Source organism: Bombyx mandarina, chromosome 22 (genome assembly GCF_030267445.1).
Source record: "Bombyx mandarina strain Sakado chromosome 22, ASM3026744v2".
NCBI lineage: Eukaryota > Metazoa > Arthropoda > Insecta > Lepidoptera > Bombycidae > Bombyx > Bombyx mandarina.
The window spans coordinates 6,427,683-6,450,219 of record NC_143228.1 but is presented as its reverse complement, the minus strand read 5'-3'; the positions used below and the strand labels follow the sequence as shown (position 1 = coordinate 6,450,219).

At 36.3% G+C, this 22,537-nt stretch overlaps 2 protein-coding genes across 2 annotated transcripts; one reads left to right on the top strand and one right to left on the bottom strand.

Moving 5' to 3' along the window:
* Window positions 1-9,158: 9,158 nt before the first annotated feature.
* Window positions 9,159-13,155, top strand: LOC114243133 (uncharacterized). Its single transcript, XM_089736977.1, has 5 exons — window positions 9,159-9,307; window positions 10,035-10,066; window positions 10,148-10,308; window positions 11,139-11,287; window positions 12,884-13,155. Exons 1-5 carry the CDS (start codon window positions 9,235-9,237, stop codon window positions 13,153-13,155), a joined length of 687 nt encoding a protein of 228 aa, XP_089593103.1. The 5' UTR covers window positions 9,159-9,234.
* A 4,817-nt stretch (window positions 13,156-17,972) lies between these two features.
* LOC149500314 (uncharacterized) lies at window positions 17,973-20,602 on the bottom strand. The gene is made up of 4 exons (XM_089736970.1): window positions 20,471-20,602; window positions 19,961-20,179; window positions 19,387-19,418; window positions 17,973-18,992 (listed from the first exon to the last, which is right to left on the bottom strand). Exons 1-4 carry the CDS (start codon window positions 20,477-20,479, stop codon window positions 18,698-18,700), a joined length of 555 nt encoding a protein of 184 aa, XP_089593096.1. The 5' UTR covers window positions 20,480-20,602; the 3' UTR covers window positions 17,973-18,697.
* Between the last annotated feature and the right edge of the window lie 1,935 nt (window positions 20,603-22,537).

Here is a 22,537-nt window from a genome sequence, read left to right as displayed (position 1 = left end):
AGATAATGACGGAGGACGGATGTGGCAGATCGAGCACGTTGAGCTGTATCTTCGGACCAATTCCTAAACAGACCTTAGTCTTGTATGAAGCTCGGGCATTTAATCTTTCTATGTATGTATGTATATATTATGAACCTCCTTTTACGAATCTAAAAACTATGAGTCTGATACTCATACAGATAATGAGTTTTATTTTGTAACACTCTCAGAACCACAACTGGGACGTAATATTAAGAACAAGAATCAGAAAAAAAATGAATAGATTTCAAATATTTCACATGTTAAATTTACGTAATTTCAAAATCCAAATTAGTCTAAGATGTGGATGATATTAAAATTTTCTTCTTAAATATTTTTAAATTGTTTCAGAGCATTTACATCAACGTCGTGATATCGCTTTTTTCCAATAAAATAACATTGCCCTTACGTCCTTCGCATTAAATAGAAAGGTTCATGAGAATTAATTTTCATACGAAACGTAATGCTAATAAGGCGGAGACATGTCAAAAGCATACCTTATATTATTGACCTAGGCTGATAAATGTATCTCTAATTTTCTAAGGTTTCATTCATTATTTCATTTCAATTCATTATTTAGGTGGTATGTGGTAGTTATAAAAATAAATATAATACTAATATGAACTAAATGAAAAATTTTATTCAATAATTAAACTAAGAACAAAATTTATCTTGTTGAAATTTCACGAATCTGTAATGGAAGGCGAATTTTACTGGCAGCCCTCCGCGTTCTCACTAGACTCAAGACTGCGCGTAGATACTCAATACATAGTATAAACGGATATTTGTATTTAAATTTTGATATAAAAATGTACTCACGAAATGTTTTCAATGTTAAATTAGATCAATTATCATTTTGAATTACTCCATGATATTCTTACACTTCCTGACCGTATCTCTGGATAACACGACACAATAATGGACGCTGGTTGAAACGTACACGGTAAAGTAAATCGTCTACGTAGCTGTAGACACCAAGTCTTTATTATTTAGCATTCATTTGAGAATGAAATGAGACTATTGCGAGCTAATGTTTAATTTATAAACAGTACACTATCGTAATGCTAGATTTATGCAAATAAACTGTTTAATTAGAATGCTAGAGAATGGTCCTAATAAATTCGTTCAAAGCGAAAGAAGCCAATTATATAGTCGAACTGTATCAGTAACTTAGTTTCAAAGAGTAACATGTCTGGTATTTCGTGTGAAGTTGCGACAAATATGAGAAATTGTTGTACTCAGTGTTATCTACAATTTACAAGGAAAAACATGTCGATAAGTGTGCAGTTTCATTGCGACATTTAATTATTTGAAAATACACAAGTGAAACAGAAATGAGTTATTTAATTTAATATTTTTATCATGTTTTTTATAATTGCTGAGACGGGTGACAGAGATCAAATGTATACTATGAAGGCGGTCCCACGCTTCAAGCCGGATTGCATGATTGTTTCGCGCTTGAAATAGGTAGGATTGTGGTACCTATTCGTGGAGACTTAGAAATACGCCCTACCTAATCGAAAAAAACAATGCACGACTAAAATAAAAATAAAAAAAAACTAATCATCATTTTGCCAAGCAGAATGACCGAGATACTCAAAGCTACTAGATACTTTTCGTGTAGTCATTACAATACACAAGAATAAGAACGTCAAGGGTATATAGGAAATACAATTTCCGGTTGAACGTAAGAGTTTTTAAATTATTTATTAGTCTAATTGTATCAAGATTTGTTGCTTGAGGTTATTGAAAGAACTGTTAACAACAGGGTGTTTCATTACATTAAATGTTTTTTGGCTGGGGTGGAACTTTTCTGACTTTGTGGATTAAAAGTTAGAGGAAAGATAAGAAAGGAAGGAAGGTGCATTTATATCGAAGACGCGAGTATGCCTGGGTTCAAACAATCTTCCAGATAGATATCAGTTTTTTCAACGAAATGCATAGGTAGTTACTCCACACACTTTTATACAGATCACTGGTGGTAGGACCACTTGTGAGTTCGCGCTGGTAGGTACCACTACCCTGTCTGTTTCTGCCGTGAAGCAGTAATGCGTTTCGGTTTGAAGGGTGGGGCAGCCGTTGTAACTATACTTGAGACCTTAGAACTTATATCTCAAGGTGGGTGGCGCCTTTACGTTGTAGATGTCTATGGGTTCCAGTAACCACTTAACACTAGGCGGGCTGTGAGCTCGTCCAACCATCTAAGCAATAAAAAAAACTCAATTATAGATTCTAAAATACGGTATTTATTTGTAATTAATTGAAAAAGGCAGTTGTATTCACGAATATAACATATGAATTATATAGTCGTATATTTACATAAAAAGTAATACTAATTGTAACAATTATAAACTTATATTTCAACGCATTTGATTCCATTATATATAAACAAAATACGTACTTACAATCCACCTGCATAGCAATAAACCGATCTAGCATTATTTTCTATTCAGATTGTAGATACTATAGCCGACTATTGAAGTCCACCTTCAGCTTTGAGTTTTACATAACGAATTCCATACTCGACCGTCGATATCACTAGGATCTGATATTATCTTTTGCACCGGATCGACATATCTCCAGTTGCTGTCCATTAATATAAAATAAAACGACAAGATCTATTCTCGTAACTGAATTTTTATTTTTTATTTTTTTATTGCTTAAATGGGTGGACGAGCCCACCTGGTATTAAGTGGTTACTGGAGCCCATGGACATCTACAACGTAAATGCGTCACCCACCTTGAGATATAAGTTCTAAGATCTCAGTATAGTTACAACGGCTGCCCCGCCCTTCAAACCGAAACGCATTACTGCTTCACGGTAGAAATAGGCAGGGCGGTGGTACCTACCCGCGCGGACTCACAAGAGGTCCTACCACCAGTGATATTCACTTTGATATTTATCTGTGATATCCACTTTAAAATGAGACTGTTCCAGACGTCCTCAATTTGTAATAAGCTATTTCTGGCTAAGATTTTCGTTAGAAGTATTTTGTCGCACATCCACAATAAAATTGTTATAGGTGTGTATCAATTAGATCATATAAACATTACTGTTGATATTTCACAATTTTAATATCAAACAATTATCTAGCTCTGCACGCCTAAATATGAAATGTCGCGGCGTGTGCGTGACGTTTTCCACATGTTGCTACTGTGCGTAAAGTAAAATAGAAATTTAGTTCAAATATATTGCGCAAAGATGATTGTTGCGTTGTTTTACTTATGATTGATTATCTAAAAGTATCACGACCTGACTTACTAGAAGTCGTGGTAATTCCAAAACATTATCTTGCCATTTGAACTGAAGCTAGAAGCATAAATAATATGTAATAGGTAATAATTGCAGTAGTATATAAGTTTCTATTGATATATTTATTGGCATTAAAGAACCGATCAGCACGCGTCGCACATTCTTAGACCTGAAATTCAAGTTAGAATTGCATTTGAATAATGAATATCTTTAAGGCTGAATTCGACATGCAATGAATTTTTTTTTCTACCTAAACTGATAGTTTTGAGAGGCTATTTCAGCGTAACCTTAACTAGTAGGTGAGCTCACGGGGCTCAAGCCGCAGTGATGCTAACGCTGATCCTCGCAAGAGCAGTGCTTCGCAGAATCTACCACCGGATCGGAAACGCGGGTCGCGATCTGAGAAGATCCAGCGAAAAACTCTGGGCTCTGTCTATGGGTTTATTCGCTCGTCGAGCCCTTCATCGCAAGCGACGGGTTCGACGAGGACGGTGACCGGTGCTTGTGGTGACAATGCATGTATGCAAACAAATGAACCTTAAGTTTCATCATTATTTAAAAAATACTTTTCATTTTCTATTGGATAAGCTTTTTTTTTTTTCCACAGGAGAAAATCGCCGGATCCCCACCCGCGCGGCAGGTGGGGTATGTGGGAGTTGAACCTCACTAAAAACTCCTGCCGCTCACAACCGGCGCCCTACCTCGGACCGGGCCGGAGCCCAGTCGGGGCTATTGAGACGGCGGGACAGGGTTGACGCAGAGCACATTACATCCATCCCACCGTCCCACGGACGCCGGACCGGCGGCCGCCAGATTGGATAAGCTTAGTTTAATGCTGAATTTTTATTAGATTAGGTTTTATCTTACACAATTTAGATACATTAGGACACGTGTGGATTATAATAAGGTGTGTTCATTTGTTATCAGTCATAAGTTACGGCGCACAAAATGTCAGCAGGTCTCTGCTTGTAGATAAATATGATTGATAATAAACATTATGCATTATGTGTGTATGCTATTGAAAACAACCGAGGCCAATATAATGAGATCACAGAGCGTTGACAGGGAGGATTAAGGAAATATTTATCATTGTGTAACTCAGCTCGTGTAGGTGTTTATTCAATTAGCGAAATGTTTTTTGTGAGAGTTCGTTGAATAAAAGCTTTTATCTCGTTATATACTTCCTATATTAAAAATACTATACCTCTTTCGGGACTTCTGAATACAAAACCGCAGTAAAATTCGGTTTTAATTCATTTGCGATTTCAGTATTCGCGTACCATTATTTACTCTGCACTTGGTTGACTCGTAGAGAATGCCTTAGGCATTCAAGCAAGTCCGCCAATGTCCGATTTTACATGAAGTGTTGTAATAAATAAATAAATAAAAATATAAATAAATCAATTGCGAAATACAAATCTCGAATGTGTGCCTTTACATACACACGTAGGTAACACATTGCATAAGGATCTAAGCGTCCGAGTTCATAACTAGGAACCGTTTTAACGATCCAATCATATTATGAATAGTACATTGGAGCACATGCATAATATTATGGAGACATGCATTTCTCTTAGATTGAGAAATAATTTATTACCTCGTTGATTTATTTCTGATTTATTTCTAAATGTCTTTCGGTATATGACAACAGAATGAACGGACAAGGTGGGTTGTGCGAAAATAGTGGAAAGTGAATAGGGTAGTCGAAGCAATTGAGACTTCGGCATTATATCTAAATCCATTTTGTATTGAAACCGACGGGGCGCCTAACACAAAATATTTACTAACTTAAAAACGTTAAAGTAACTTGGACTTGCTGTTAACACGTTTTTTTTAATTTTGTAAAGTTTTTATTATTATTATTCGTAACGCTAATCTAAATAAAGAAAGACAGATGATCTGATGACTTACCTAAAAGATTATCGGATCCAATAAATATTACTGGCATCCGCCTTGACCTATTTAGTCTGAAGTTTCAGTTAGAATAGTATAATGAATATCTTATCCATCAAACCGGAGGGCATGACAGCATCACAAATAAGCACAATACAGGCTATCAACACGCCCAATCACTCGTGCTGTTAGCGTTATAATTTTTTCTGAAAATTCTATGGAACAAACGAACAGTTAAATATCTTCTTTTCTTAAAAAACGTATACACCTGGCCGACTATTAAGTTAAAAAAAAATCGGTTGTCTGTAAAGTCGGTTTACTGACGATAGTTGAACGTGACAACGTCATAAGAAAATATTGATGGAATGGTTTCATTCATGTCCACGCGAATGCATCGCTCACTCAAATAGGAAAGAGACAGATGTCGAACGCTGCCGAACGCGGAGGCCGCTTGTGCCTCTTTGTTACTCGTTGCGCGCTCTCGCTTGCACTTCAAGCCTTAAATGGAATGCCTCAGAGCGAGGTAACGCCGCATGAGTCATATTTTTTCGTGCGTACAGTCGGCTCAATCGAATTATAAGACGTTGTCACGTCAGAATAATCAAACACCTTCATAACATTATTTAATCATTTTAAAGATATTTTACTTGTTCACATATTTATTTTATCCCTTCGTTACTTACTATTGTAATTAATACTTCGTTACCCGATACAGCCTTAAGCGATAAAACTTCTCTAGAGTTTCATATATGCAGGATACTAGAGGGTCATATAATATGTAGGGTTTAAGTAAGCCTATTCACGAAGTTGCCCTACAGGATCAGACATCCGTACGTCTTATGGATCGATACGATTACGTTGTATTTATCATCTGGGGATATATTTTTTCTATGCGGATACTCATGAATATGTCAAACATGTTCACGGTCGACTTCCACCAATTTTAGCTATATTCAATTACTTGATAGCGCAGCACCTAGTGCTTTTACTGATGTGTCGTGAGTCGCGGATTCGATTCCCGTATCGGGCAAGCATTGTGTGACAAAAACCTGTAACTATATTCAAAATACACATATAGAAGTTTGTAATATGATTTTTTACATATAAGGCAGAAGGGCCGACATCTTCATTATCTTCTGACATTGTGGGCGTTAGTGGGTAGTCGTGCAATGAATTTCAGTTTCAACTACATTTATGCACAAAGGTAAATTTTTGTTTGGCGTGTAAATGCACTATATAGCACAGTTTTTAAATTCAATATGACGCGCAGCACGAAACTGTGTGACACTTCCGAGACGTCTTCACTCTTCCTAAGTCAGGCAAGCAATGCGCTTCGTTTTGACTATATAACTATATAATCAAAGGTGCTTCGATTCAACCTGGGCGATGACACATCAATCCCATTAACTGAAGTAAGCCGATGTTTCACGAGTAGTTATGGCCGCATTCACTCCGTGACGCACTTTCGTTTCGTTGGTCCGGATGCGACATATACATTTATGTATGTTAGTTTCTGGCACCCATAGAGTCCTCTCTTGGAACTAAATGACCGTGTCTGTCTTAAGAGAAGTCACTCCTTATTTTTGATTTCGATGCTGAATATAACGTAAAAAATTAGCAAATCCAATGAAACTCATTTAATAATTATGGTTACATATGCATCTGATAACAATAATAGTAATAATCATCTTAAAACTAGGTATCCTTCGCGCAGGCGGAAGTAAACCGAACTTTTGAAACTCGAAATGATTTCTCAACATCTATACTTACTACTAGTTTCAATCGTGTTATGTTTGTGCAACTTCGCAACTACATATGCTAATAAATATTTAATTGTCAAATACATGCTGATGCAATACCCGAATTAGTAATCAAAAAACTGGAGCTTGTAAAACAAAATTTGTCTTCTTCAGTGCGATTTTCGCGACTGCACATATCAATTCAATTGATTTAAATTAAGCTGTCGACCGTTACGTAAAAGTCAAATCGGTTTCGACTTTCATTTAATGCGATATGCAGATTTAAGATTTCTTTATTATAGAACGTGTTAGAGTCACGCCTAACGGTGAATACCCCTCGGAATGAATACCGGCTTATTTGCAATGCCATACCAGCAGCCTCTCTGGTCTAATAGATAAGGTTCTTGGTGCGCTCGTAACAATTAATGCGACTACATATACGACGTTCATATATTGGAGATAGATACCAATTTTACTAAGTTCATAAATACGCTTCAAATAGTTACAACTGAGATCTGGATGCGTAGAACCGAAGATCGGGTTCAGTGGCGAGCTTTGGGGGAGGCCTATGTCCAGTAGTGGACTGCCGCAGGCTGGTGATGATGATGATGAGTTACAACGGCTGCCCCACCCTTCAAACCGAAACGTATTACTGCTTCACGGCAGAAATAAGCGCAGTAACTATACTGAGACCTTAGAACTTATATCTCAAGGTATGTGGCGCATTTACGTTGTAGATGTCTATGGGCTCCAGTAACCACTTAACACTAGGTGGGCTGTGAGCTCGTCCACAAATCGGAGCAATAAAAAAAAAGGTGTTTACTAATGGCTTTAGCGATGAAGGAATAAAATGAAACATTAATTTGTTAGGCTGCCCGTAGCAGTTATGTCGGACTTGAAACTCATAGCAAGGGATCGCAAGGGATGCGCTGCATTCCCTTCGCTGTGCCTATGGGCTCAGATAACCACATAACTTCAGGTGGGTCGAGAGTTTATCTGAAAAATTACATCAATCCAAAAAGTGATCGTTGCACACCTGACTGCAATAATTATGTAACATGCAATTAATCCGGCAAAATAAAAGAATGTAGAACAATAAATTATGAAAAACTCGATGCAAAAGATTTCAACGCGCTACTAAAGCAGTTGTCCATTACTGTGATATATATTTTTGATCGATATAAATAAAACAAATAAACGAAACATTTAATTACTTATTAACAAAACTAACCTTCAAAGATATAGCTCTGCATAAATTATAATCTGTATCAACAATGTTAATTAACAAGGACTTCAGACAGAACGAACATCCGCCGACATCTCATTGTCTCATTATCTGATCACAGGTCCCTATAAGAAGCGGTCTAGAACAAACATCACTTCAATCGTATTTTATAGTTATCGACGTTTTCGTTCCGCGCTCGATATGAAGTTTGTGTGTTTTAAGGCGAGTTTCACAATAATTTGTTAAATCTATTGCTAAGTAGTGTTTTCAATCACGCCGGCTATTTTTTTTTATTTTTTTATTTCTTAGATGTGTGGACGAGCTCACAGCCCACCTGGTGTTAAGTGGTTACTGAAGCCTATCGACATCTACAACGTAAATGCGTCACCCACCTTGAGATATAAGTTCAAAGGTCTCAAGTATAGTTACAACGGCTGCCCCACCCTTCAAACCGAAACGCATTACTGCTTCACGGCAGAAATAGGCGGGGCGGTGGTACCTACCCGTGCGGACTCACGAGAGGTCCTACCACCAATCAATTGTCCTCTCCTGAACATATGTAGGTCTCTTCCAAGGTTCACCATAACGACCATATGTTGCCCGCATCCAGCCAGTTTCCACGACCTCCAACAGGCCGGTCCACCTAATGGGAGTCCTACTAACTGTCTTCTACTAAATTAATAAAATCCAGTATTCCACAAAAGGTTTTGTTAATTTTAAATCATATTAGTGTGATCATGGTCAACTCACAACGGAATGAGTTCCACTTTGAAGGATGGGACTCCTTTTTTTATTGCCCTTGTAGGCAGACGTGTATACGGCCCATCTGATGGTGAGTGGTTCCGGTCGCCCTTGGACTTCAGCAATGCCAGGGGCAGAGCCAAGCCGCTGCCTACAATACTTTCACGATGTGATGTCTATGGACGGCTGACCAGGAGGGTTGAGGCTCGTTCACCCACCTACGCAATAAAAATTGTTTTGAACCTCAATTCGCAATGACTATGACATCTGAAAATAAATATTAGTTACAATTTTTTTTTGTATTTTTTTTCCAGCTCTTATATTTGTTCAGTACTTTATTACCTTCAAAATGTTCTGCATTGCCGATGTCACAACACGCAACATCATCTCAGAGCATCGTATTTAATCCATCGCAAATCACGTCCACAGCTGCTTCGCGTAATATTTTATTATTACTTAATATTTCTTACACGTTTATAAAGCACACGGTATAAATCTCGAAAATAGACCCGTAAAGGCGAAAGTGGAACTTTGTTAGCAGAGCAAAATTAACTTTAGTGAAACAACTGTAAAGGGTACATTTGCTTCGAAAGTAAATCGAACAACCGCTCTTATGGATCTGATAAGATAATCTTCGTTAAAGAAATGTAATAATAAAAGAACCACGAGCTCAAGGTAAGCGTCGGCATTGACTTTGTGAGTCTCGCAGTGGGTCACTAAGCCTATTTTCAACTTTGATTAAAAATGAACTGTTACGCAAAAGTGTAATTTTACATATTTTAAGTACTCAAGGTATAGAAAATGTTGATTGCTTAGTCAAAAATCAAAGAGATGTACAACATGGTAAATTTATGTACATATGTGTATAAGTTTTGTATACAATAGCAAATTAAAATAAAATAATAATACATAAAAACATTAATCATCTTTATGGACGTTGAAAAGGTATTATTTTTGATTGATTTGGCCATATCTTTTCAGAATTTGCATGGGTGAAAATGGTTGACTGGACAAAATGTTACCTTTTTTTTATTTATTTTTTCTAATTTTAAATCGCACTACAATTTTAGATTCGATCAAAGATAGATTATGAATTATTTTTGCGCTTACTACTTTTGTTCTATATTACATACATTGCATTTAAGAATCTCTTTTTTTATTTCAGCAAAAATTACAGAAGAAAATGATCCGCAGAATGTATGTACCTACGTTTTTATTTATTTATTATTATAAAAACAGTATGAGCATTCATTATCTTATATTTTTTTAACATTTAAGGCTAAATATGAATACAAATATGAGGTATCTGATCTTCGAACTGGGGACAGGAAGACACATTGGGAGAGCAGACACGGCGATGTAGTGCGCGGTGTCTACACGCTGTATGAACCTGATGGTACCTTGCGTACGGTTGAGTACACAGCCGATGCGTTACATGGGTAAGTAGTTACTCGGTTAGTCTAATATACTGTATTTCCAGTCCTATTTCTGTATGTTTTTCCACCATTTTTTTGTACATACAAATAATTTTTCTATGTATATAGGAGAAACAGATCAGGGCCCATTTGTGGTGTTAGGTAATTACTGAAGACTTTAGACATTACAACGTGATTACTGCCATCCTACCTTGAGGTCGAAATCTCAGTTGTATAGTGTAACGACTAGTCTACCCTTCTTTTCATCTCTGGAAACACGTAAGCTGGTAGTACCTATCCCACTCTATCATCAGTAAAAGTCTCATTACATTTTTTTTTCTAAAATGTTTGTACACCTGCTGATTCGCGAATATCTCATGGTACAGACATATCATGGTACAGGCTGTTCTACGTTTTAACAAATACCGAATACATTTTTAAAATGTTTTTTTTTCCGTATTGTCTTTTTCGACCTCTTACCTTTTTTATCAGTTTGTGTGGGTAGATTACGTTCGTAGGTACTTACGGCGTTTACTCATTACAATAATTACGTTTTGCTATAAATCATCTTAAAAGAAACTCCTCTTCTATTTTCATAGTTCTGATTGTTATAATATCCCACGAGAAATTGTTTTATTCTCTTTAGAAAAATTGCGTGACACTTTTAAATAATTATTGACAGGGTTCCTTGACGCGTGCAAGGCCGTGGTGGATTACAACCAGTATTTGTCAATATTATACATATTATTTATAAAACGTCTTACAAAATTAATCTTATAATATATGACGTTTCGCATAGTATTTTAGATTATTGTTATCAATTTTTATTTTTATTTTTATGTTAATTTGAACAGATTTAATGCCGTAGTGAGGAGAAATGCACCGTCACCGCCTGAATATCCACGAACCAAGCCGTCTTTACACAGTTTTACTAAAGCTCAGGATGACGGGAAGGCTTTCAAGACCTATGAACCAAACGATTTTTCACATAAACCTGCCCAAGGTTCTTTTTATAATAATCTCGGCGTGGACTTTACTGTGAATCATGTTTTAAGCAACGATAGTGGAAGAAGAAAATACTATTAGTTTCAAAGTATTTTCCTCGACTTCAGCGACTCGTAGACATAAATAAAATTATTTTTAGATTAGACTCGCATTAATTATTTTCGTATTTATAATTTCCAACGTTTCTGATTATTTGCAGTTTTCGTGATAATCGACAATTAAATTGTTGTTATTCATAACACAATATGTAACAGATAATTTTTAGTCGTGCTGTCATCAGCAGCCCACAGCCGTCCACTGCTGGACAAATGTTCTCCCCCAAGCTATAAAGTCTCGTCCTGCGTAGCTTATCTAGTGGATCCCGTGACCTTTAGCAGATCATCGGTCCACCTCGTGAGAGGCCTGGCCTACCCACGCTACGTTTTCCGGTACATCACTCGAGATCTTTTTGGCCCCAGATGGCATCTGATCTGCGAGCAATGTGCCCTGCCCACTGCCACTTCAATCTGGCAATCCTACGAGGTATTTCAGTTTAGCCCTCTCCGCAAGAGCAATTTCTTTAAATGACTTTGAGCCTTTTGATAAGGTCCATTGTCAACAACCACATTTTACTGCCGTTTGCCATCATTGGCAACACTTTTCCGGTCCAAAACCTTGGAAACATCCTTCAATGCAGCGGTACAAAGTTTCCGAGAAATAACATCGCTCATCTCATATCACGCCACGCCGCAGTTTTAGAAGATTATAAATTAACTCGTGCAATAGTTATAAATCCGTTACTTAAGTTTCGTTGATATACTTGGGACAGAAATTTTGTAATAATGAATTTTGTACGTATACAGTGCAGTTACTGATTTTTATTGTAATAAATTCTACTTACTACAGACTTCAAAAAAGGAAATTGTGTTTAATTTAGCCCTTTGTTTTTCTGTCTGTTTTAACTCACAGACATTTTAATTGGAGAGCTTGAAACGGTCGTCTTCAGCATCATACATAAGTGTTTTGAATAATAAAGTATTCGTATAGATGTATCTTCGATATCTGTTCTGTATCTGTTCAACATCTGAGTGTGATATTTTATTCTGCTATTAAAAGTGTGTCTATTTGGTTTTTTAAAATTGATAGAATTTATATATCTACATGTATCGAAATGATTTATTCAAATTGATAGCAGCTCGTTAATTTCTGAAAATTTATAAAAGATGTTTCGAATTCATACTTTTTACTAATTAAATGTAATAGTCTGAAAAGTAGGCATAGTAAACTAATAAAGCATTCTCGAAGAAACCTGGTGTGCAGAATAAAATTCTGTTATGTTTGTTTAGTTATTAAGAATCACAAATCTCTGTATCTTTAACTTCAATATAGATAACTTCATGCTGTAAATAACTGTTTATGTTTGTCTTAATTTAATTATTGCATGTATTCATTATTTTAAAACGAGGGAAAAAAACAACAAGTCTTTTTCTTAATTTATTCATCAGCGCTGGCGTTATATGTAGAAAATTGGCTTTTGTTTGATAATTGAAACATTTTCTCCAAATTGTTGAGTTTTTAAAGCTTTGGTGATTCAAAATTGCATATTCATGACTAGTGATGATGATCATGGTGGTGTTCATGATGCCCATCATGATGACTATGATGCTCATGGTGTCCATGATCGTGATGGTCATGATGGTCGTGATGGTCATGATGATCGTGATGCTCATGATGATCGTGATGTTCATGATGATTGTGATGGTCATGATGATCATGATGGTCATGATGATCGTGATGATGATGGTGATCATGGTGCGGGATGATATGGTGGTGGGCAAATCTGTTATGTACGACAGCGTTGAAACTGAAAAGAAAAAAAATAGATAACAACTATAACTCTAAATTATGTAAATATTTAACTTCTAATAAATGGAATTAAGTTAAAATGTTTTAAAAGTTTCTGAAAATACCGCAAACTTACCCATGGTGGTCATCTGCATTATAATGAACAGATCTCACATTGCCATCGGGCTCCACGAGGGAGTATTCTCCTGTTACATGATCACCATGACGCGTTTCTGACTGGGATTTGTGGTCGCCGGTGTGGTGATCATCAACTGAGTAGGAGAATTGGTATGAAGGGTATGACGAAGCCTGTAACAAATTAATGTTTGTACAAACATAATCATTTCTTAATCTAATAGTGTGAGCACACTTAAATAACAAGTTTTTCTTTGCAATTTAATTATTCTTTTGTTGTGGAAACGCTGTCTGCGAGCGATAAGATGATGAAAAATATTAATTTCGGTGTTTGGATCCAAATAAATCTCTTTTATATAATAAAATTTTATTGGATATTGTTAAGAAATCCTCATTGGTAAAATATAACTTACGTGGTCCAAGTGCCCATGTTGTTGATGTGTTACATGGTGATCATGGTGTCCGTGGTGTCCATGGTGGTCGTGATGCCCATCGTGGCCATGGTGTCCGTGATATGCTTGGTGTTCATGGTGGTCATGGTGATCATGATGATCATTATGGTTAAAATGCCTGTGGTGATCATGGTGGCTATGATGGTTATGGTGATCTACATGATGATGGTGATCATGGTGATCGTGATGATCCACCCGAAATTGATGGGATGTTGCCGGCGGATGCGCCATCGCCGCAATCACCACCAAACACAGAGTAGCGACCTGCATTAAGTGTTGAAAAGGCGTTTTATTAAAATTGTACATAGTAGGCATATTCACGCATAAAGAATATTCGTGAAAATATATTTCATTTATCGATGTGGGTCTGAAAATTTTGCTATTCATATTAGAAATCATAAATCACGATCTTAAAGGGTGGTACTAAAACAAACTACTCGGGTATTGTCCGAATAATGCTCGCATTATAATGATGAATAAATGACGTAACTAATACTATAAGTTTACAGTAAAGCTTACAGTAAAGGTTGTGCGAGTGTGGTGTTTCTTTCAAAGTGTGCATTTAATACTAAAGTACGTTCATTTACCACTTTGAGAAGGCGGCACGACACAAGAACCCTCTTGTTGTGGCAGCTGGAATCTACATACCCGATCCTGTATACCGAATGGTAAACAGTCGACGTCGCTCAAAACACATCATTACGGATCCTCCCGATCCATTAACGATGCTGTTAGGTACCACAAGCACCGGTCACCGTCCTCTGTAAGCCCGTTGCTTGCGACGAAGGGCTCGACGAGCGAATTAACCCATAGACACAGCCCACTGAGTTTCTTGGCCGATCTTCTCAGTGGGTCGCGTTTCCAATCCGGTGGTAGATTCTGCGAAGCACTGCTCTTGCTAGGGCCAGTGTTAGCAACATTCCGGTTTGAGTAACGTGAGCTCACCTACACGTTAGGGTGAAGCTGAAATAGCCTCTCAAGGCTATCAGCATAGGTAGGGGAAAAAAAAAACAAAGTCATTTAGATTTACCTGGAACCACATGTTGAAGGAATGTACTGTTAGTCTGCTGGACTGCAACTACGAAATGTTCATCATGCGTTTACCTTTTATTCCAAAGCGCACTTGCAATTTTTGATATTAGAATCAATTATAACGACATATAATTGGATCCTTAGTAATTAACAAAAATCATCATCATAATTTGAGAAACTTGTGTTTCCTTTGCGAGGTCCAAGGGCGGACGTCACGATCCATTACTTGGCATGATTGTTATCAAACTGTACGGCGTGTAAATAGATCTAATTGTATCATTAGATTACACGCGAAACTAAATGGACACGAACAAAAAATGTATAAATTAACCATTAATATTGCAAACATCAACAAGCCAGGTTTTTCTGCAAGGTTTGTTTACGCCCGGTTATGTTTCAAGCCGTTGTTAATAAATACATTTTGATTGAAGGACACGGATAACGATACTATGATTTCAAGATTTATAAGTTCTAAATACCTGCTTTATGTCAGTCAAGTTTGGTCCAGGGGAATAATCGGAATTTATAGAAAATTAACAGGAAACAAATAATATAATGCACCCATTATAGGTCAAACATATATAGAATTATATGTATGTATATTTGCATCTATACTCACAATTATTATAAACATAAAAAGATAAACATGTTTTCGTCTCACATATTGCCGGGGCACATATAGGCTGTGTGTACGTTTTTATATATAGATAGTGGGGACAGCTTTCGACGTTAAAGCTTAGATTCAACTTAGGTATCAAATCAAAGCTGTGTTACTATAATTTATCCATAGGTACCATTATTACTCGTGAATACGTTTCATTTTATATACATGTATAATATGAATACTTATGGTATACGAGCGATTGTATCAAGAATCTCTTTTTCTTCTTCTTCTTAGTCGAATACTTCATTGCTGAAGGTCGTGTCCTTGAAAGCCAGACAGAAATTAACGGCTAGAAATCAGACAGGCCCATAGGAATTGATGAGAGAATAGCTGTAGTCCAGATAAAAGGGAGTTGGCAGCAATTCCAGAAAAATCTCCATTTTCTTATAAATTTAAGAGTTTTAAAGTTTATTATTCTTTTCAGCGTCTCTGTTTCGAATACTTTAAATTTTCGGAGACCAAACATCTTTAAGTATTTGTAAGCCGTAAAAGCTATTTAAACAAGTTCACATGTGGCTTTACGCTCATAGTTCAGCTGCAACTAAACGAAGCAATTTATTACAACGGAATTCAATATCGCAACCATTTTTAATATCGGTTAGTAGTTGCAATAGCATTTTTTTTTTGTTTCGCGATTAATGAATTCACCCGAGAATGGGTACTGGCGTCTCTGAATATTTTACTTTATATTGCGTTGTCAAGCAGCATTTACGAGAAGTAGAGCGTATTGTCAATCTGAATCAGTACGAACCATCATCCTGCCTGTTTTTACCGCGAAGTTGTCATGCATTCTGGTTTGAGTGATAGGACAGCGGCTGTATAATAATAGCGGCATTCACATTATTATATATATTGATTCCGATAGCTAGTTTATGCCTGTAAATAGCGAGCCCGTTCGTCCATCGACGTAATAACAAATAGTATCTTTTCAATAGGGAGCCTCAGCACTAAGTTGTTGATAATAATGTGGTATGTTCGGAATTTCGAGATGTGTAATCCTGTTCTTTAGTTCTTTCTGTATTTTACTGTGTGTACCATACTGCGGCAAAAGTGCGTATTGGTGACGGTAAATTTCATGAAAATACTGTGGTCCTATGAAAATACCGTAGCCGTAGCGGTCGTTTTGCGGATATTGTTTTCCATTAATAATGACACATCTTCTTCTTTACAATCAAATAAATATCTGCTGGTTACACTTAAAAATACTAGTTTTTTGTATACGAAAATTGCGTTAAACCAATGTTTTTTGTACGTAGCAAATATCCAATACTTCTGTATGCTCACTGGCTTTTTATTGTTTAGACGGGTGAATGAGCCCGCAGTTTATCTGGTTATTAGCGGTTAACAGAGCCCAAAGACATCAACAAAGTAAATGTCGCTACCCACATTGAGATATGAGTTTTAGGTCTCAGTTTCACAGTACAACGGCTGCTTTACCCTTCAAACCAAAACACATTATTGCTTCATGGTAAAAATAAGCAGGGGGCATACCAGTGTGGGTTCATAGCTCGCCGCACCAATAATCACGCAAATTATAAATTTTGCGTGTTTGATTTTTATTACATGGCACTATTCCTTCACCGTGGAAGTTGTTCGTGAACATTTGTAAAGTAGATATTTAATTAGAAAATTTGGTATATGTCTGCGGGATTCGACTGGTACAGTCGCATCGCTCAATATGAATGCACCGAGCGTCTTATCCTTAGGTCATGACGGCTTCTAAGCTCGTCTTTATTATGTCTGTGTATTATAAGCACTGATGGTATATAAAGGAAAAAAAAGTTAGAACAGTGTACTTTCTTCTTCTAAATGTGAGAAAAACTTATATCAATTACAAATAATACATTCGAATTTCGAAGTACAGAAATTTATTCGGAAGTTCAAATGTAGAACTTTTATCTGGACTTAATCATATTAAATGAAAATAGCCTTTATACTTATATTAATTTTCGAGCCATTGGCAATGATTATCACAATATTTAATTGTCGATATATATATGTTTGCAGACGCGCACATAGATTGTTTTTACGCTACCATGCGTAAGAGGTGTGCATCTCTGGTAAACAGAGTGAGGGCCAGCTCCAACAGTATCCTGAGCATGATCGCAAGCAGGCTGGACTGTATATACATGGGTCGCTGTGGTGCCATCTCCCATGGGATGTTACCACAGTAATTCATTGTGATGTAAATATAACTACTAACATAGGTCTAATTTTTATTAACAATTTATATAAGTCATGGATACTTGAAATAAAAACATTATTATTATTATAACACACGACTTAGTGTTAAGTGGTTATTGGAGCCACAACAATATGAATGCCAATATGAAGGCCTTAAAAACATAATGTCCAGGTTTCAATTGTGTGAAATAAAACATGCTACCCAAAAAGATAGGCTACAAATCGTAACGCATATTGCTTTGCGGCAGAAATATGTAATAGGTGATAGATAACCATTAGCTATGAAGTAAATTATATTTTTTGCGGTTTCGATTTTTACAACGAAATGTTATTCATTCATCGTGGAAACTTTTGTGCAGATATGTACGCAATATGAAGTTGGATCCAATATATGATGTCTGTTCTATGGACGTGACTGTTTTAAATTAATAAATTAGAATATAGGTTCTGAGAGATATCAAGTAGCATCATTTATTAGCGTGCCGTGTAGATAAATCTATTAATAATACTATAATTCGATATAGACCTGAATTATTTTTTTATTAGAAACAATTTATGAAGTTCAATATGGTACTACGACTCTTAAAAGACAAAAGAAAAATAGATATAGCATATCATAATTATATGTATTTTGTTTTGAAAATAACAGTTGTATTGATAGTACTGGAATATGTACGTCTTCCAACAAGTCTTGGAAATAATTCTTCGTTAGTAGTAGTAGGCAGTGAACTAGCTGCCCTTCCCTTTGTTATTTTACAAATGTTCGTCAAGGTAAGTATTATCGAAAACACTTGATATATTATTTAAAATCCAGTGTAAAAAGTGGTGGTAATAAGCCCGGTAGGTAATAGCATAGAGAGTTAGAGTAGCATATATTCTGATTTAATGAAATGAAAAACGTAAGTAAAGAAAATCAATGCTAACAATTTAATTTTTAAACTTTGATATGATTAAGATAACTGGATTTATTTGAGATTTATAGACTAAATTAGGTTTTGTATGTGAATAAAAAAAAATCTAATTGACGTGGAAAAAGAAAGGAATAATGAACGTTGGTGAATCCAATGTAGGTATATTGTAATGAAATAGTTTTCTTTTAATTAGCGTAATGATTTATCTAATGTTTTGCGTTCCAGAATGATTCAGGCGTTTTATTTGGTTCTCTGCTTTGAAGTCGATCTGTGTCCCATTTATACTCAGACTTCTTTGCCAAATTCCTCAGACGGAGGTGTTCGAGTAGACTGTCAAAGTCTCTGAATTCTTTGGGTTCATCGGTATGCACGTTCCTGGGGAGGATAATTATCTGACCGCCGGGACCTCTGGTGTAATCTCTGCCACCCGTCTTCATATATCGGTAGTCTAGTACCAATGTAGGCTGATGATAGTCCGGGCTGAAGACTTCTGCGATGATCCTAAAGAAATCGCGAGGATAAATAATTGATTAGTTGAGTTCATCTTGTTGATTAATGAAATAAATGCGAAATATTATTAGTATTTTTTGTTCGTATTTGAACCAACTAGATTACTTCACCAACAAAGCAGTTTTATATATTTTTTAAATAAGTTAATGATTAGGTTAGATTTGAGACACCGAACTCTAAATGCTTCACAGATAAAGCTTCAAATACATGGAAGTCCTTATATTTTCCAGTACTACAAGTACTGCGTAGTATTATGAATTCCTAGTTTGCACTAATTTCTTCTAGTTACACAAATGGAAATAAGTTTTGTTACATTGTTATTATGTTAAGAGTAACAACAATTTAAATAAATAAAATTATTTTTTTAGTTAAAAGGTGTAATTACTTGTTTTGTTTTTCTACATCCGGAACGTGACCCTGCAACAAATGTAATACGATTAATAAATAATGAGCTTATAAGTCTAAGTTTTTATTCATGAAATGTTATGCTCTACGAATAAATATAGTCTTATCATCACCTTAGAGTTCACTTTTATAAGCACCTCACCTTTAAAAGCAGTTATTTCAAGCTTAGGTGATTACGAGCTTCATTATTTTTATAATAGATAGTGAGTCATGACTTAAACAGGAGGAGAGAAGCGGCCGCTCCGAAAACCGAAGATGAAGAGGAAGAAGAAAAAAAAAGAAGAAGTGAAGATGAAAAGAAGATCTTCATCATCAAAGTCCTACCCAACATTCTCAAGCCTGTATCACTCAAACCTGCAGCTCATAACCTCTGCCTCAATAGGCAGGGAGCTTACAAACCCGCCCAGAAGGGGATCCCCGAGCCTCGTCCCGCGCCTCCGTAAGGGAACGCGACGCGACGACCCGACGATCTAAACATATCTTTCAGCATAATAGAACAAAATATAATTTTAGTTAAATTTGTCTATTATATAATGTCTTTTTTGTAGACCTACATGACTATTGTGAAGGTTATTAGTGCGCAGGATTACAGGTCCTCGGAAATTATCATCATCGTGTAGTCTCACACTGTAACCTTTCTGATCATCATTGTCATCATAGCGAACACCGTGATAATTAGGTCCATCACGATGCTTCGTATACACTATGGTGTCAGCGGTATCCTGATTGGCATTTGCTAAGCATGATGTGATGGCGGTGGTTAAAAGTAAGATCTGGAAAAAGTAAATAAAAATTAAAATAAATGTATAATTCGTCCTAGACTGTATAATATTTCTGACGCATATTTATATTTACAATGGCATCATAAAGCAAGTACAATTTAGGTTTACAAATGCGAGTAATAAAAAGTGATTAATTTTAAAAAGAATATATAGTAGTTGTTCTACATCGAACCGAACGTCATGTTTTTTTTTTGTCTATTTTAAGTTGCATTAAGTTAGTCAGCTTAAAATTGAACTCTAAGCTAAGTTAATCACCAAACTGTTAACATTATAGTGACTTACATAAAACATGTTGCCTGTATTCGATCGATAAACACAACTAAACGTGCAATACACAATGTTAATAAATAAAAAATATTTAGTCGAACGTTTCACCGGATTCACCTGTAATTGTTTGCTTCCGTTACGCTGAGTTAGTTGTTTTTCATCAATATATATGTATGTGTTAAGAAGATTAATATTACAGGTGGAGCTATATCATTGGTTGGAAGGCAGGCATTAAGTAAATTTAGGACGTTCATAATTGGAATGTATCGATTATTTTTAATAATACTCTGTACTTCCGTTCATTATGTTTTGTACTTATTGTTTATGCTCACTAAAAGTTCTTTGACCAGAAATGTATCTAATTAATATTATTAAAAATATTAATGCCAATTAATAATATAAGTAAGTTTTAGACTTAGCTAAAGACTTTTGAAGTCTTCGTGGCCTAACGGATAAGACGTCCAGTGCATTCGTGCTGAGCGATGCACTGGTGTTCGAATCTCAGGCGGGCACGTATTTTTTTAATGAAATACGTACTCAACAAATGTTCACGATTGATTTCCACGGTGAAGGAATAATATCGTGTAGTAAAAATCAAACCCGCAAAATTATAATTTGCGTAATTTACTGGTGGTAGGACCTCTTGTGAGTCCGCGAGGGTGGGTACCACCACCCTGCCTATTTCGGCCGTGAAGCAGTAATGCGTTTCGGTTTGAAGGGTGGGGCAGCCGTTTTAACTATACTTGACACCTTAGAACTTATATCTCAAGGTGGGTGGCGCGTTTACGTTGTGGATGTTTATGGGCTCCAGTAACCACTTAACACCAGGTGGGCTGTGAGCTCGTCCACCCATCTAAGTAATAAAAAAAAAAAAAGTAATATTAATGCTAGACAATGATTTAATTTTAGTTTCTTAACAGGAATAACAAATTTAATCTCGTAATGTTGATAAGTGTTATAAAGTTGGGGTCTTATTGTGAAGGTCTTACGTCTGAATCAAGTTTGTTTTACTTTCCTATTTTTTTGGTACGTTATTAACTTAATTAATTATTTTAAGTACTGTAATATGCCAAAAGGTCTTAAAAGCATTCCTTGATCAACCATTCGGAACACTGAAAGTTTAAGTTAAACACGTACTTAAAGTCTTTAATTTTATATTGCGTAACTACATAAAATGGAGTATATTTTATGACAGTTTAATAATGTAAGGTCTACTCCCACATAAAACGACGGCAGACAGTTTACTAGCTTGATCGATGGTTATCACCAATTTATGATTTAATCGACAATACTAAAATGAAGGTTATACGATTTAAAAACATACCCAACCAAGGCTGGTGGGATAATACGCAAGGCGTGCCTATAAGCTACCTCGTGGAAAATTTACTATTGTTTTTAGTAATCTTCGTTATAATAGGAGTGCAGTTTTCTAAATTATTTAGTGTTTGTAGTTTAAACTTAACGAAAAGTCATAATAACTTAATGAAGACTCTGAAATGAATGATGCCGAATAGTAAATCACTACAAACTGCACTGAGTAGAATCGTTTTTATTATATATTTTTTTATGATTTAAGTATTACTCGTGGCCCGGACGCCTTTCCAGTTTCACCAGGACAGGTTGGCGAGCAGAGTCTTAGCCCGGAGGGTTGCTAACAGCTGCCAGAGCGCCTCCGAAGAAGACCTAACAACTCAAGAGCAGCTGCTTCGCGAATGAATCTACGACCGGATCAGAATCGCGACCCACTTAGAAGATCCGGCGAGAAACTCAGCGGGCTGATGCATGGGTTAGGTTCCACGTCGAACTCTTTGCCGAGATCGACGAGTACGGTTACCGGGATCCTAAGCCTGCTCCTAGTGTTAGAGCTGAAGGCGTCTAATGCAAGAGTTATTGGATCTGATGGATCCGTAAGGACGTGTCTAGGGCGACGACGGTGACTTGCTCCTGCGTGATTAGGATTCGAGGAATAGTCTGCGGTGGCAGAATCGTTTATTGATGAGCTGAGCAGTTGCTGAGATCCTAAACAAATATAATTTTCTGATGTTAAGTGACGTTGATGAGCCAATGAAATGGCGATAAAGT